General features: G+C 41.9%; 1 protein-coding gene across 14 annotated transcripts in view; it reads left to right on the top strand.

Annotated features, from left to right (window-relative positions):
- FNBP1 (formin binding protein 1) overlaps positions 1–17809 on the top strand; it is a 161232-nt gene that overhangs the window by 129551 nt on the left and 13872 nt on the right. For 6 of the 14 annotated variants that reach the window (XM_019510656.1, XM_019510665.1, XM_019510660.1 and 3 more), the window contains 4 exons: positions 125–307; positions 10148–10162; positions 14402–14511; positions 17495–17627. In XM_019510656.1, the coding sequence (XP_019366201.1) occupies positions 125–307; positions 10148–10162; positions 14402–14511; positions 17495–17627 (441 nt within the window). The remainder of the gene's footprint in view (positions 1–124; positions 308–10147; positions 10163–14401; positions 14512–17494; positions 17628–17809) is intronic. The other 8 variants (XM_019510658.1, XM_019510657.1, XM_019510662.1 and 5 more) reach the window with 4 other exon arrangements.

The following is a 17809-nucleotide window of genomic DNA, read 5'->3' as shown; positions in this document are numbered from 1 at the left end:
TTAATTATTTAATTGTTTTTTTTTTCTGGATGTTCAAATATTGTTTTTGATGCTTATTTTCGTTTTGTGTTTTATCTTTTTATTTTGGTTTTTATTCTGTCACTTCTCCATCTCTTATACGTAGCTTATGTCCCTTTTAACATCCCCCCATCAGCCCCCTCCTCCTCCCCCTGCCTCTGCCTCACCCTCTGCTGTTCCCAACGGCCCCCAGTCTCCCAAGCAGCAAAAGGAACCCCTCTCCCATCGCTTCAACGAGTTCATGACCTCCAAACCCAAAATCCACTGCTTCAGGAGCCTAAAGCGCGGGGTAAGTTCTCCTCTGGATACCTCTCTTTCTCTCTCTTTCTTTCTTGTGCTTTTATTGCATGTTCTGTTATGTAAAAACTCGTTTTGTTTTGTGAATGGACCCATTGCGTTTTACCATAACATGCAGACGAATCCAAGGAATATGAGACTGTCAAGTCTTTTGTAGTCAAAACCCCACAATGAAACCACAAAAACGCAGCCCTGTTTGAAATGACGCCTAGCTTTGGAATTAGATGTTGCTTGAGTGTTCCAAATTAGGGAAGGAGCAATTTAGCAACACTCCCTGGATCTGTATGTTTTAGTGGACTTCAGGGGTATGTCTGTGGGAAGGGAACTGTAAAATTCCAAGGGTTACTACAGACCTGACACTTTTATATTTAAGCATTTGCTACCCTCTGCCTCTGCATTTCTACCTCTGCTTCAGGGGGTCTTCTGCTTTATAAAGTGGACTCATTGGAATAATGGTGTGAATAGTGTGATACTGTTTTTACAAAGGAATGTCAAACTCCAGGACTGTGAGATAGGGCAGAAGACAAACAAGAACACCCCAGGTTCAGTGAGAGGTGGTCAGGCACTATGTAAAACAGGTGCATCAGGTCTGTGGTCATAGCTAGAAGGTCTTTGTCACACTGTGAGTAGCATGAGTTTCTTTGGAAGGGTTGTGTAGGGCTTCTGTTTTGGAGGCTGATTCAGACAGGCAGCCAGCCCTTGCAACTGCCTCTGACATCAGTTTCTCTAAGAGTCACGCCTTTCATAGCAAGCGTGGTGTCTTAAGAGCAGAAGAGAAAACAGGTGAAGTGAGAAGCTGAAATTTCCCCTGGTTGGTAATGTATGTAATCAGCTCAGAACTAAAGCAAGTCCCTCCTCAGGTGTGCCTGGTTCACTTGGGAACCACAGCAGTAGTGCTGGCTATGATGGGGAGCAGAATCTAATGCCCCCACTGGATTGGTAATTAGTATTGACTTTGAAGCCTCAGAGTTGATGCATCCCCAGAGACAAACTGCACAAAGTGGTCTTTCAGGAGTGCATAAAGATTTCACTTCATATCTTATAGAAATACTAAGTAATCAGATTCCCATTATTTGCCATTGCAGACATGCTCTGCGCACTTGTCTGATGTTCTGGGTACTAACACACATTTCATATTTACACCTGGATTTGTACCTAATTAGATGAGTCAGATGTGTTGAAGCTACCCTTTAAAAATAGAAAGATCAAATAAAAAAGAAACATTTCCTCATCTTTTTCCCTTTTTATTTTTGTTTTCCTCCTTGGCATTTAAAAATAAATTCAATTAAAACCCCTGCTCTGGTGACAGCAGTTAGCAGTTTTCATCTCTGGATGTCTAAGCACAAAGTGGAGAGAAAGAAATCAGGCACAGAGGAAATCCAAGGAGAGTTTGCTTAAGATCATACAGTGAGTCAGGGCACCACTGGGGAAAAATTCAGGGCTCCTGGCTCCCCTAAGCTGTTTTGTTTTAGACTGCTGCCTCCCTCAATATAGCGGCAGACAGAATTGCAGGCCACTGTTTCCAGACACCTTTTTTCTGGATGTTTCCCATTTAGCTTCCAGATTCTGCTAGATTGTGAACTAACTTTCCTCCTCAGCAGCAGGAGTTGCACGGTTTATACTGTGTATGTAAGAACTTCATCAGCCTCTGTACATGGGGTTTTAAAGCATATGAGCTCTTTAAATACCTATGGTGTAATGCTGCTTTGTGGTGCTGCTGCTTTGCACTGTTCCAGCAGCGCCAAGAGCCTATGAAGAAGTTGCAGCTTGTCCTGGGAATTTTGCCTCCAGATAGATCAGTACTCCAGATGGTGCTGTCGGTCCTACGCTCCTGTCCTGGCTGCTGGTTAAGAGAATGTGCCAGGGATGAGGGGAGGAACGGTTCTTTCCTGCCTGACATGTTGGGCCTTCTGGGGTCATAGGCAGCAGACAGAAACTGGAGCCTTGAAGCTGCTCTAACTTATTCCAGGCAGCTAGCCCAAGTGGCTTAAAGCCACCATTGCACCACCCTCTCCCAAGGACACTCCTCAGCCCAAGGCAGGAGCCTGGGTTAAGGCATACATGTGTACATGGACGCTGACATTTATAAAGCTGTCTACACACAGCCTCCTAGCTAGACAGAGAGAGAGAAATATATAAAGACTAGAGTGTGAACTGTCGAGACGTGGACATGAGACAACAGGCCCGAACCTCTAGTACTTGCATCAGGAGTCCTTGCTCATGTGATTTCAGTGGCCAGCTTGCCAACCCCGTGCTGAAGTTTGTAAACTGGGATTTGGGGCATTTACATTGAAATGTATTCTTGCTGATGGCCCTCTGTATTTGGCTTCTGTAACTTTTTAAAACAGCACATTTTCCTTCCTTCTGAAACACAAAGACAGCACTTTTGCTTTTCCAACATGTGCTAAAAAGCAGATAGCACCAGATGGCCTTTGTTTATTAGGTAGTTTCCTTTAGGATTGTTTTCCTTTTTTAGCATAGTAAAACAGTATAGAAAGATGCTATAACTATTTGAGATTCTTTAGAGAAAACTGTAACAGTAAGAAAGCAACTAGTTAAAAAGGGCCAAATCCTGCTGTTCCTAGCAACTCCTATTGATAATCTGGCCCACTTATTATAGTTACCTACCTCTCAAAGCAGTGTTTGGCAAACAGAGTAAATGATGAAAAATGGAATTCCTTTAAGTATGTGAAAGAGGGATTTAATTCCTCATCAGGGAACTACCAAGAAACAACTTGCGATTCAAAAGAGGACTAATACAATCGGTTTCCCCATCAGAAACCACTGGGAATCTGAAAGCTTCAGTTGCCAGAAGCCTGGTTCTGTAAACACATCTCTTCCCTCCACCACAGAATTGCAGAACTTGCTACTCAACATTTCCTAGTGACTTATGATAAGGAAGCTTATTCTTTCAGTTCTGCTTTGCAGCAGAGAACTAGGGGCCTTGTATGAGAGAGCTTCCCACAGGCAGCCTTCACAGCAGTGCAGCCTGATGGTCTGTCTTGTGTTAAGAAGCATCTTATTCCATGGGCAGCGCCATTGATTTAAATGGGGACCATTCAGAGACTAAAGTACTATTTTGCATGGATAGCATATATCACAATCTGGTCCTCTGAGACCCAGAAACAGCACCATTCACTGGACAATGTTCTCAAACAAGGGTTGGGTATCTTCAACTTAGTGTAAATGTGTTTTTATTATTTCACACCATAAAAAAGTACCATGGGCATTGCACAAGTATATGTTTGTACCGTACATATATTTATCCTTTAAATATTTGGCTCTGGAAGCAATTATGACTAATTGCTTCGCACATTGTACTGAAGAATTGCTTTCATACATTGATCAAATGACAGCTCTAATACCCCCTCACTTAGTTCACAGGCATATGGTGTATACTATATCGTTTTCAATTGGAATGAAGGCTGGAATAATGATAAAAAGCTTTCTCAAGAATCACTCTAATTACCCACTGGTATATTTAATGTAAAAAGAGAAAGGAAAGAAGAAAGTCTCTCTAGGCCTCATTAAACCTTTGGGCACGTTTCTCTCCCTTCCACATCCTTTTGTTGTTAACTACCAGGAGTTTGTGTGTAAACATGTATTTTTCCCTCTTTGATTCATTCAGCAAAGCCTTAACGGGGCACCCAGAGCATCATGCTTTTTTTTCCAGCAGGGGCAAATTCAGAGCATTTACTCCATATACAAATACAGAACAAAGGAGACAGGCTGTTCTGACAGGCTCCAGAGTTTATAGAGCTGATATTTCACAGGTCCTACAAGACTTACTGGTAGAAATTCTGTGGTCTTCATAATGCTGGAGGTCAGAGCAGATTATCATAAACATCACTTCTGGCCTTAAAATTCTGTTAGTGTAAAGCTAACACATGAGTATAATTGGCCTGTATTGGTGCAGATGCTGTCTTATCCAGCCACTCACCTGTAGCACAGAGTAGCTTCAGCCCTGTCGCTACATGGGACTGCAGCTGGATGAGAATATGGGCTGATATTCATACTGCTTTTATAGTATGATATTATAAGGAATGCCTGCCCTGCAACTCCTTTTCTTCATCCAGAACTGAATAGCACCTGACTTGACATGCAGCAGGGGAGCACTGATGTTACAAATGCTAGGCAGAGGGGTTGCTGAAGAAATGGGAATAAAGAAGGTGGGAGAAGTTAGCTATATTGAAGAAGGCTTTTATCAGTAAACAGCAATGTTTGATGAGAAGCAGTGGTTGGAAAGGAAATGCAGGAAATCTAAAGGACAGTGCAATTTAATGGATATTTGGCAAAACAAACCCAAATGTTTCATTTGTTCCGTGAATGCCTGGCTGTTGCTCAGAGGCGAAATGCATTCCCATTCCTCCCTAAATGTCTTGCAATGAAGTCTTTTTCACCATAGACATCTAAATATTACTTGTAGATTATTTAGTTACCCTAATCAACAAAAGCCAGATTCTGTCATCTTTATTCATATGGTGTGATTCTGCAGGGCCCAATACAGCTTCTGCTAGAAATGGTGGGAAAGATTCACACTGATTTCAGTGAGAGTTAGTTCTGAATTCTCTCTTTACTTGTGTGATAGCAGGCAACTGGGCATTTTCCAAGGGAAGTGGTGCTGGCCCCTACCCTGGGGGTCTTTAAGAAGAGGCTGGATGCCTACCTGGCTGGACTCGTATGAGTCCCGTTTCTCTTTTTGGGGTTTTTTGTTGTTCTCCCGCCCTGGCGGGGGGTCGGGCTAGAAGATCTACTAGGTCCCTTCCGACCCTTAATCTATGAATCTATGAATCTATGGGTGTGAGCTAGCCTGGTAGAATCTGCACCTTCAGATCAGTCAAAAGGTGCAGTCTGCACGTTAGTGGGTACTTGGGACATAAGTCTCCACTCAGGTAATACTTAAATGCAATATTTAGATATTCATTAAATTCTAGTAATTTCTGCAAGAAGTTTTTATTTAGCACAAGACAGTACACTGCACAGGGGCTGGGAGTAATAACTCCAAGTCCAATAAAGAAAAGGCAGAGAAAACCACCAGTGAATAATAAAATAAGTGGTATAGAGTGCTCGTTCTGTGCGCTGCCTGTTTTTTATGCCTCCAAACTAGGGATTCCTTGAATCCTCCCTGGGAAATGAATAGAAATTCAAAGAATTAATCTGCAGCAGACATTTGGTTAGTCAAAAGGGTTTCTGTTTGCATCCATAGGTTAGCACTGACTGAAAATCTTAGTCTGACTTGAAGAAATGACATACAGGTATTTTCCAGTGCTGTATCTTGCCTGTTTCTGTGGTTTTCTAATAATATTTTTCTATTTTCTGCAAAGTTGTGGTCTCCCCTTTTGCTCTGATAGGGCCCCTACAGCAGAAGAAACGGTTAGCATAAGGAAACCTGTGAATCGAATCCATACAAGGTGCTGTCGTTAAACTAGCAACTGAGAGAAAATAGCTCATTTAACGTTTTTAGTGATAGTCATCTGAAGGTGCAACAATGATAACTTTTAAGAAGTCCTTCAGAAGTATTATATTTTAAATGATTATGGCCCTGTAGGGAAGTTTAAGCCAAAAAATACAGGAAAAGAGAGAGAGAGAAACAGAAACCACTTACATAACTCATAATTTCATTTATGCTTGGCTCTGCCTTTTCAAATGCCATTTTGAGGGCAGAAAAGCTCATCTTTAGTTGATATTGATTTTTGTATTTTCCTTTATTTTACAATTGTTGTGACAATAGCACAAGCTTTTTACTTAAAGGAAAACTCTTCTGAAGCTAACATCCGGGGTAGAACTTACACCGTTGGCTCCTTTTGCTTAGTATTCTGCAGGTGTGCATTGCTTCTCTTTTATTAACTTAAACAGGGCATCATGAAATAAAAAAACCCAAAGTCAGTAATATGACTGGGATCAGCCAAATGCCACTCTAAGCCATTCCACTGAACACAATCAAAAGATTTTTGTGGTTTCCTTTTTAGTGGAAGTTGTTGACTTTGTTACAGTATAGCTGTTATTGCCATTGCACCAATGACTATGTTTCCTTGATCATCTTGTCTCTCCTCTGTAACACATTGTGCATTGTTCTTGTTGACACACCACCTTAACTGTCACTCTGCCTGGGTGAATATTGTTTCATTAGTGTGTGATATGCAGAGTCAGCAAACCAGAAAAATAACTCCATTCCCTGCCCTTCCTTGGGAATACTTGTTCTTTAAATGCATCACCTGTGCCAAGACTGGTTTTTAAGAAGTCTTAATTTATTCCAGCCTGAACAAAGTCTGGTTTCTAATTTGGCATGTTTACTCTAGCCTTGAAATGTATGGAGCTAGTTAAATTTCTTACCTAAAGAATACGATCCCTCTTGTACTTTCTTTATATGTTGCAGGTTCCTTTCAGTACGCTGAAGGGCTGATTAAATTTTGAGCTGTCTTTTTTGCTGTAGAAACAGTAAATGTAGAGGTTTTCTTATTAGCTTCCCCTTTAACGAATGTGTGTTTTCTCTTGCTGACTCGCCAGCAGACTCAGTCTGCATATTTTCACAAAGAACACATGAAGAGGACTTTAGGGAAACCCACGTGTGCCCTTGAGGCTAGGGACTATGTTGTAAGTTTGTGTATGGTGTGACCTACCCATACCAGTTGCTGCACGGTCGCTAACCCCACTTACAACGCTGCAAGAGGGTGCTTCGGTGGAAATACACTTTGCAAAAGGTGTAGGGCAGCTGCCAGTTCAGGGAGAGGAGTGCTGTGACATACTGGCAGGACGCCTGTCAGTCATGGGAAAGCTGAAATTGGCTGGTCTCAGTGCAGGGAATTTAGACTATTGTGGAACCCACCTAAAATGAGTGTGCTACAATGAGGAAAGCAGGATAGAGTTCCTAAATTATTTTAGTGCTTTGCCATGTAGTAACCATAGGGGGGAGTAGATCTGCAGGCTCACCTTTGCTTCTGAGTTAAGTTATTGTGCACAAAAAGTGTGGGCAGAGGGTTCCACAACATTTGATCAAAATGATCTTTTTGGTTCTTTGTAAATACTGCCCTGGTCGTGGAGAATGGCAGCCCATCCATGCAAGTGTCACTGTGCTGTGGTACATGTAGTGCCTTTTACATAGAGCTGGAAATGAGGCTGCCATCCTCACTAAAGCTTCCCTGCTGCCCATGGGATCAAGAGCTGTGACTTCTAAACGTGATGCTGAGAGAAAGCAGAATGGGAGATGAGATTGTTCCAGGATCAGAGATAAAACAATTTATTCTTTGATACTGTAGAAGCCCAGTGGTTTATTTCAATCCCCAGTCTTTTTGTAAGTGAGGTTAGTGTCCGTGACTGTCCAATAACACATGGACTTGCTGGCTTTCATGCTCTCTCATGTGTTATTGAAGCTTGTGGCTCTTAGGCTCTTCATTGTTCCCCGCAAAGCTAAGTTAGATCAGTCTTAAACTGGCAGCTTGGGAAGGATTTGCTCCTTGCATTTTCTAGAAATGTAACTATTGAATCATTTAAAGAAAAGTTCAGTCTCCCAAGATGCGAGCAAATCTCCAGCTATGCAAACCGGACAGAATCGGTGAAAAAGTAGTCACCTAGTGGATGTGTTTAATACAGATTTTCTATTCAATCTGCTTTAGATGTACAGCAATTGAATCACTGCTGTATAATTATCAGTGCTTTCCAAAGACAGAAAGCTTTGAATATGCCTTTAATTTCAGCATTTCATTGTTTTCCGTCTGTTTACCATCCATTTGAATCTCTACCGCTTTGTTATTCATGCTGTATATAACAATGCCTGGTGACCTTTTTTGGGATGTTATTAATAAGTTTCTGGTTTTTGCAGTAATTAACAGCATAAGTATTCAACATGCGGTGTTTATAATTCCTTAACATTTGCTGAATTTACAGCAAAAGACTAGTTTTAATGCTGATAACTCTGGCTGTAGTTTAGATTTTAAAATGATTAGTGTTTAGAATGTTAGCGCATGTAGCATACATACATTTGTGCCTTATAGAGTGCTTTGTAGGTGAATATTTTTCCTGCACCATAAGTGTTGTCTGTATCTGCATATAAGGATTTTGACTCGTGCTGACCATGTCTATGCTAAAGTTCACAGGAATGCTAAAGCAGTTACCCAAAGGCTGCCTAGACTGAATTTTCTTTGTCAAGATATTTAGTCTGTTCCTCTTTCCATTTGAATAATAATTCCTCTTCCTTCAAAAAGGGATTGTTTCTGTTTGACCACTTCAAGGGCCTCCCCGCAGCGTGAGTTGAATCCTATAGTGCACTGTGGCTAGCAGCATATTTTTAGTTTTGGATTGATTTGAGTGCCAGGGGAAGAAGGTAGCCTGTTATATTGCTGCAGTATTGGGATTCAGAATGAATTCAGGTGGAATGCAACATCGTTTGTTTTTAGACCATATTTTTTGCTTCAGTGTTTCTCCTGTTTTTATTCTAAACTATAGTTAGATTCTGCCAATTGACCTTTCTATATACAAGGTTGTATTTTAGAGACTTAATAGAGATTACCTTTTAATCTCAAAAAGATCAGACCTGAGTTTCCAGTGTCCCACTATCTTTACATTAGAAAAAGCACTATTCTTTAATACTGGAGCTAAAACTAGAATATCTGGTAGCATGTTAAAGACCAGAACACAATATGCAGTACACTGCCTGCTTTTAATTGCATGTGATTTTTTTTTTAATGGAAAGATACCCAGAAATCTTAAAATACAGATTATCTCACAGTGTTAAAGATATTCCTCTTTTTTTGCATTCCACCAGGCTTTTTCTGCTTTGGAACAGAGAAAAGAGAAAATTTAAATACTGTTTTGGGACTAGTGTTTTGTTGCATTCAAGCCATTACACGCAGTGGGTAATTTAGGTGGGCAGCTGCCTGTGTGAATGTGTTAATTTGCCAGTTCCTGTGACCTTGCCGCTCTGTTGAAGAGGACTACATGCATAAGTGAAGCAAGGCAGGGGCAGACCACTCTTCTGATCTTCAAACAGATGCATCACACTTGTAGGGCCAGTAGTGTACAGAGTAACTGAATGATAGATAATGCACTGGCTGCTCACAAGAAGAGAGAGTAGCCTTTGGGAAACAAGATCAGATATCTCATTTAAAAATTTTGCATATCAACTATTAGAGTGGTCATGGAGATAAAAGTGAGACTCATACCTGGAAATAACTGGGTAAAAAGCAAGGGAGAGATTTTTTTTTTCTTTTGTCCTTTTTGCTTTGATCTTGTATGACTTCACAATTTCAGCAAGTGTGAGCACACTTGTATATGGATAGGAATCTGCAAAGAATGCCCCGGGTTCCACAGAACATGGCAGAGGTGGCTACCCAGAGGATACCTTCCTTTTGTAATTGAAGCATCAGCATGGTAGTAAGGGTTGGTGTGTCGTGTTTCACTTTAAAAAGTGGCCACATTTCAGCACATCGTCAGGGAGGAATGAGGTGACCCAATTAGTGATGTATGTAAAGCGCTCTGTTCTTTCCTGCATAGAGGGTTTACTTAATGCAAGGAGCTACTGCTGCCTTAGACACTGAAACTAAGCCAGCCCATGTCACATTTTCATTTGCAATGCCAAAGCAAACTTGAAGAGGTACAATGTGTTTTCTTTTTGTTTCCACTGATAAAAAGGCAGCTGAATGGTACCATTTGGCCCCATCTTGTGAACTTTTGCACAGATCTGTTACAAGTGTTACCCATTTCCACATACCAACAGTGAGGAGAATGCGTATCATTTTAAAAAAAAATATCAGTGGGACTAAAGAAGTTCCTCTTCTACTGATGCACTGTTCTTTTTTCTCTTTTTCTCCTGTGTTCCTTCAATTTTTACATGAAGCTTTCTCTCAAGCTGGTAAGCACAATTACAACATGCATGTCCTGTATTTTAATCACAAGTGTGTGTGTGCATGTGTGTGTGTGCGTGCGTGCGTGTGTTTTATGTGCACTATGCCACCTACCACATGACTCTGAAATTAATTGTTAATTTTTTTGTGTTTGCTTTGTTTGACATTTATCAGATAACTTTGAATACTCAGGTCTGGAGTCTAATCGAGGTGATCAGAATTCAATCTTTCTAATAAGCCGCTAATAAAAAAAATAACTCTATAGTTTAGTTTTATTTTAATTTTTTTTATAACCTAGGGCTATAAAAGTGTAGTAAAACCAACCCCAAGCAGTTCTACTGCTGCATGACAGATGCATTTAAAAATTAGAACAATTCAGAGAAGTCTGTGCTGTGCTTGTGCCTTTTCCTCTATAAAGGGCCAAAAGTCAAAGCTTTTTGTACAAATGCAACACTATTGCAAATTCTGTGTTTTCCATGTTCAGGTATTAATATTCATTGGGAGTCTACGTTTTACAGCCCTACATAGTTCTCCCGACTAACTAATAATGCTATTAATTAAAGTTAAATAAACCTTAAACAAAAAGGTTATTGTAAATTTACAAATGATCATGCATATATGAATCTTAAATCCCATCTTGGATTCAGCTGGAACAATACCTTGAAAAACGGTAAGAGAATACACCCCAGAGCTGGGAAGGGGAAAGGTGACAACACGTATGAGAACACGTTTCGTACTGTGGTATTGTACACTTAAGACAGCATACCATTTGGATAGAGTTATATGCAGCTCAGGATGTGCCTGATAACTTTTTCTGGCTCCCTTGCCAAACCTGGCCCCAGCCACAAGAAAAATTCTGTTAAAACTACTTTGCTGAGTGACTGCAGGCCAATGTGCCAGAGACACCAAGGGCTGGCTGAAGTTTTAGGAAACCTAAAGAATTTGTAGTAGCTCCGTGGGGATGTCTGTTTGGAAGCTTTCCTGCTGGTGGTCAGTGAGGGTCTCTGAGCTTATTTTGCTTCATTATTCTTGGAGCCCCTGTTCTTTACCAGTTCTCCCCTGACTCGGATGGATGTCATCTGTCAGCACGTAAGACTCAGTGACAGCTTCCTCTGAGAGGAACGCCTGTGCCCCACAGGCTATTTTGAGCATTTGTGATGCCTCTCCATGGAGATGCAAGTCCTTCTTCTGCAGTCATGTGGCCCAACAACCTGCTCAAGCAGCCTGAGTGGACATTACCTTTTCACACACAACCCAGATCTAAGCCTCAGACTCATGCTAAGCCTGAGGAGCAGTGGCACAGAAAACTCTAGGGTACTTGCAAAACCCAGCTGCTCTTGGCCATCTCCAAGCCAGAGGCCTGGCAGTCAGTAATACTTATGCAGAGTCCTTCCATTCATTCTAGTTGCTAGAATGCAGCCAATGCATCAGGTTCATGGAGCAGTGGATCCTCAGAGATGGTGGAGGTGAAGTGCTGCCCCCTGCACCAAGTTTCACAAACCTGTAGGACATAAGAAGCATGAGAGATGACAGCCATATTGGCAAGTGTGCTTGGCAGCATCTAGGGCTTCCCTCCCCTGGGCATGGGCTGCTCCAGCTGTTCCAGCAGCTAACCTTCTACACAAAAACGGTTTGTGTCAGGGGTGGGCAAAATGCAGCCCGCCAGGTCATTCTATCTGGCCTGTGGGGGCCCCTAAAATTTTAGAAAATTAGTATTTATCTGCCCTGGCTGCCTATCATGGAGCCCTCGATGGCTTGCCAAAACTCAGTAAGTGGCCCTCCGCCCAAAATAATTGTCCACCCCTGGTTCACATCCTCTCTGCACGTGAGGACACTCCAAAGGCTTATTCACCCAGAAGTTCGGTCCAGAGAGGAGCACCTTTTATATACTCTTTTATTCTAGGGCTATGGTTTACGTGTTATCTGCAGGCAGACAAATTGAGGCTGATAGGCCCAGCCCTTCACTATTTCCATGAATAATGCAGATAACAGTAGCACAGTTCCTCTGCTTTGTTGCAATAGCATCACCCCAGAAATACAGACAGTCTGCGTTAACTCAGACAGGTCTATGGTAGTGTAAAATGTACTCAGCATGTGCCAGGAGAGGCTTTTGATTGGACCTCTTTAGGGGCAGAAGCTGAATCCTCCTTTTGGAGGCATGGGGTGAACTTAGTAAGATTGTCTTTTGAGTCTCAGGCATGTGGTTCTATGCAGCGTTAATGCACTGGTCTGCAGTATTGTCTGCTTCGCTAGTGCGCACTATGCTGGTATCCCCACCACTTGTAGTGCAGGCCTAAGTTTCTGGATGACAGTGGTTTCAGAAGTTTAAAAAAGGATTTCTGGTCTGTCATTTGTTTTTGCAACTTTCAAATAAGAAGTTGCTGGGAGGAATCCGTGCCTGTATCATCTGGTGAACATGTAAAAGTGGACTGGTAGCTTTCCTGTAACTATGTATCCTTCCTGTCCACTAAACCACTTGCAGTCCTTCAGCCTGACCCCATGATATGTACCACTTAATGGCCTGTCCATAAAATATTGAAATTGCTGTGGCAGGGGGGAGATGCCCCATTATGGTGGGCCTCTACTCCCACACATGTGGTCTGTCTAACAAGTGGCACATTTTATAGATTAAAAAGATGGGAGGAAACTCCCGCAGGTGTGTCCTTTTGCATTTGTAAAACCTCCTGTGTATGTTTGTTTGAGAATTTGGACGTGGTTCTCTTAAACTGAAGTTGGTTAGTTAACGCTGAGATGTTTTCAGCATCACTTATCATAGCCTATGCTCTCATCTCTTCACCAGCAAAAGAAGAGACTGCATTAAAAAAGACAGTAAAGACCCAGGGACTCAGGGCAAAATTCTGTTGCCCTTTGTGTGTCTAAATGGCAGATGTCTAACTATCTGCCTGGCCATCTTTGGCCTCTGCTTTCTGCTTTGGATAAATAAGCCTGTGTGTATGGAGTTAACGTGCAGTAGGCCTTTGTGCTGGTTGCTTGTGTACAAGGCTTTGTACACACGTATATCCCAGATACACATGTAGCTGAGTATAAGACCTGGAGAAAAAGATGGTGGGTGCAGAGAAGTGGGTCTGTGGCTGTCTAGGTGAGTGCCCTGGCTGCTTAGCTATTTGGGAAGGGATCCCTTCCTCCTATTGAAACTAACACCTGCTACTTGTGGGTTTTGAGACTTAAACAGCTGTGTGTGTGTGGAGCCTATTGTACATGTTCAATCAATACATGTGTGCGTATCACTCCTGCCCATAATGGCATCATAATGGCTAAAAAGCTGCCATTTAAATACACCGAGGGAAATAGAGTTCTATCCTGACTGTACATATGTTCTATCTGCTGCATAAACCCATGCTGGTCAGGAAGGGGAATAGCATTTTAACAGTAGATATGGGTATTTTATTTTGAGCAGAATTGGGATCCGATATTCCTCTCTTCCTCTGGTTTAAATATGCAACTAGCAATGTTACTCTTGGTTTAAACTAGTATACATGAGAAGAGAACTGGATTCTGTGTAGTTGAAGGGCAGAGGACTCACGGTGCATTGATCCCATGTCACTGGAGAGCATGCTTATAAAGTGCATACTTATCAATGGCATATCCCAAAGGTAACATTTCTGTAGAGTGAGCGAGTGCCAGAGGGTCCTACTATTAGAGAGTGCTTCTGAGGAAGTAGGAAATGATTTACCCTCTCTTTCAAGGGTACTGCACCTGGGCCTGCATCTACAGTTTCTGTGCTGCCTGAGCAAGTTGTGTCCTGGTTTGTGTGGTGCAGGTCCATAATTTAAATTTGCACAGGAGAGATGCATTCCCAACATGGGAGTAAAAGCCAGTACATGCTTCCAGTAGGGATGACATCTGCAGCACAGCAGGGGAAAGCAGGAAAGATCAGGCTTCCCATGAGAGAGGAACTCTGCAAGATAAAATCAAGTGTGTCATATCAGGATGGCAACAGATTCTCCGCTTCAGCCTTGGGCTCTGACATTTTATAGCCAGCAATCTTTTGCTGTCCATTTCTTATGGCAATAGGACATTGCATTGAGATGGTTTTCAAGTATTCAGGATCTAAACTATTCAAAGCTTTAGAGGTGTAAAGATAAAGCATGACAGTGCTTCAAACCATGATGGTTTTGCACAGATTTTCCAGACGGCTGTTTTCAAACTGGAATTTTGAGGGATTTACTTGAATTTTTCAGGCTCTCACTCATCTTTGTTTTTCTCTCTTACCATGCAACATGCAGGGTGCAGGACCAGAGGACTTCAGCAACCTCCCACCTGAACAAAGAAGAAAGAAACTCCAGCAAAAGGTTGATGAACTAAACAGAGACATTCAGAAAGAGATGGATCAAAGGTAGGCTGAGCTACTGTATCAGGAGAACTTAAAGAAGACCTTTCTTGTAGGAGAATGGTAGAGTCTGAAATACAATAGAAAGTTGTTGCTTTTAAAAACAACAGAGGAACAAAGTTGTGACCTGTGAGTGAGCACCCATTGGAGGGGGTGCTGTAGGAATGGCTGAGATGACTAAAAGCATGCTGGGGGTGGATTCAAGTATCTAGGGCAGGGATGCTAGTTATATTATCATTCCACCCTCCCACCTTATAATGCCATCCACCATTGAAATACAGGGATATGAAGGCTCTAGTACAAGAACCTCAATAGTCAACAGAGGTAATGGTACTCCTAACCATTTTTCCTTTGTTCTGGCATTGATGTGCCAGGCCTTTGAAGGGGAACATATGTGCAGTTATTTGGGGCCAAGTAGGTGTCACAGAGTGTTTGGATTTACCTCTGGGTATGAATCAGCCCAACCTTTGCCGCTTTTTAATAAAAAGTTTGGTATTTTAATATAAGATCCCTCTGTGCTCAGCTCCCACCATGTCTTTCAGGACTACCAAGCCTATAGACTTTTCAGCAGTGAGGTAATGGCAATTTGTAAATATTTCAAAGCAACCTTGGACATGTTCTGTCTTCTGGGGGATCCTAATAACATGGACTTTTATCAGCAAGGCAATGTTTACCAAAGTACTTGGTTAATCACCCATTTTAGTTTTTAAAACACTGTGTTCTGCTTATATCTGTTTTCTGGAAGCAGAACACCTTAATGATTCTTGCACCTTTGTACATTTGTTTTTTAGGAGACTTAAGTTTTATCATCGTGATTGAGAAGCAAGCCTTTTAAGTGACTCAGCTTGTATGGGTTCTGGCTGTTTATATTTGCAGCTCCTGGTTCTCATTCTGTGATTGCTTTATAAAATAAATAAATAAATAAATGGTGCATCATACACTTGCAAGAGACAGGAGAGCTTAGCTATCATCTAATGATATTTCAAGGCTAGGACCTCAGTAATATTAGGAAGAGGTGAGGGCTTGCCTTTTTATCAAAGTCCTTTTTATGTTTGCCAAACAAAATTTAAGAAAGCATTTAATTTTGGTCTCAGTACCCACAAATCAAACAGCAGTTTTTTTGTTATAAGCAATGTGAGGATAATTCCCTATCAGCAATCAGAAAAAAAAAAAAGAAATGATGTAACTGTACCTACAGATAGTTACATTATTTGTTTTGCGTGTTGTCTTGATACTGTAGTATTTGTCCTTGCATAATTTCCCTTTCACCTCACATTTTAATTGATTTTTATTTGAATTAAATAACAGTTATCCATAAAATTAGAGCAGACTTGCATTAGGTCAGTATGGTATTTAAGAGATAAGACTGCTGAACGGAGCACTAACAGGAACAGTCAGAAAAGCAGAGTGAATAAGAATCCATGACTCATGTGTTTGTAATAATGTCCCTTAATGCTGCAGCCACACAAAAGTCTCTACTTCCTTGCCACCCACTCCTTTTCCTGGGTTCTCCCTACACAAAACAAAGTATGCACAGGGCTGCAATTGTCATGGGTTTTGTGGGAATCTCTCATATAAAGAGAACATTAACTCAGATCGTGGGACTCAAGTTAACCTTTTTACTCCAAGTAATGCCTGGAGAAATGCTGAATTGTCATGCCAGGAAGATGAGATGTCAGTTCGTTAAGTCACCCCATTTCCAAGCCAGAAAATGTTTTCTTGTCCTGCAGATAAAATCGCTTAACACTTGACCTCAACCTGCCTCATGTCAAGTTCAGTGCATTGCCATGAATGATGGCCCTGCAAGACATGCCTTCTGGCTGGGCACAGGAAAGCATGAAGCACAGTAATGTAGACCTGGAGGTACCAGCTTCCAAGATGGCAATTGGCATCTATCTTGAGCTGAAATATAGCCCCAAAGACTGTCTCAGAAATGCTGCATAACTTCACAGGAGGCAGCATCACTTCATGTGGCCTGACATCCATCTGTTGCTACACTGTGACAAATACAGACCATCTGGCTATAATTTCATTCTAAACAGCGTAAAATAAATATATGTTGGGGGTGATTTATGTTTCATATGCTTAAGGCAAGCAAAATGCAAGAGACAGGGCAAGAGTTTCTGGTTAGTGCTTCATTCTGTACCAAGATTTCCAAGCCTCTGGCCCACATTCTGAGCTGACGTTTAGTCCAGGATGGGGACACCATTTGGTAGGTGCAAAAAGCTGGGAAGATATTTCTCTGGAGAGTGCAGGTGTTGTTCTTCGGAGCAGCCCTGAGCTGTGGAGACCTCAGCCAGATCTTTTTTTACCAAGGTTAATTAAGTGGAAATCCCAATATTAAGTAATAGAAAACTTGTCTGAGTTGAAGCCAAACTCACACCTCGAATCTCTCCTCCCAAAGGCCAGTCATGCTGCCACCCAAGAATTCTACTCCAAGAATTTGGCCACTTTTCCTCTGGTTATAAAGGATGAGATTTTCAGAGTCACCTAGGGGATTTGGATACTAATCTTGCCCCATATTGTATAAGTTGTGGCCTTTCTTTGTCCACTCTTACCAATGATTTGCTTGTAGAACTGATTATACAACTGTTATGCATATGGAGTAGGGTCCTGTAAGGCACCTTTATGGTGCCGTCAGGGTGGCGAATATAGCTTACACACACAACACCCTGTCCCACTTCTTATCAATGTCTTACGGTGCAGTGACTGTGGGTAAAGACTGTCCAGGGGAGGCAGTGCCAGGTAATTCATGAACTCTATGTACAGACAACTTCAGTGCTATCAAGGGGAGCCCTCTAATTTGTAAGTGGGTTAGCCTGAACAGAACAAAGTCCTTGCATAGTGGTTACTACTCTACACTTGATACAGCTGGGAGTCTTGTCTCAGAGTAACCTGCTTTAAATTTTTGTCATCAGGTTCAAACAGAAGGGTGGCACCCAACTGCTGCCAAAATCACCCTTGTTGTTTTTGCCTCTTTTCCTTGCAGAGATGCCTTGACAAAAATGAAAGATGTCTATATCAAGAACCCACAGATGGGAGACCCAGGCAGTGTGGATCACAGATTAGCTGAACTGGGACAAAACATGGAAAAGTTACGATTAGAGGTCCAGAAATTTGAGGTATGGAAGGGTTTTGGGGGCTAATGCACTCCTGTGACGGAAGCCTCTAATTCAGTGATTCCCAAACTTTGCCTCAGTGTGACCCCATTTATGACCCCATTTCCTCAGCATGGTCCCTCATACTCAACTTGCAGCCTCCTACCCCCCCACAGGTGCCCAGGGCCAGGGACCGCAGCCCCCTG

Source organism: Gavialis gangeticus, unplaced genomic scaffold, assembly GCF_001723915.1.
Source record: "Gavialis gangeticus isolate Ggan-Ray unplaced genomic scaffold, GavGan_comp1, whole genome shotgun sequence".
NCBI lineage: Eukaryota > Metazoa > Chordata > Crocodylia > Gavialidae > Gavialis > Gavialis gangeticus.
The sequence above is the reverse complement of the archived record's forward strand: the minus strand, read 5'-3'. Positions and strand labels throughout refer to the sequence as shown.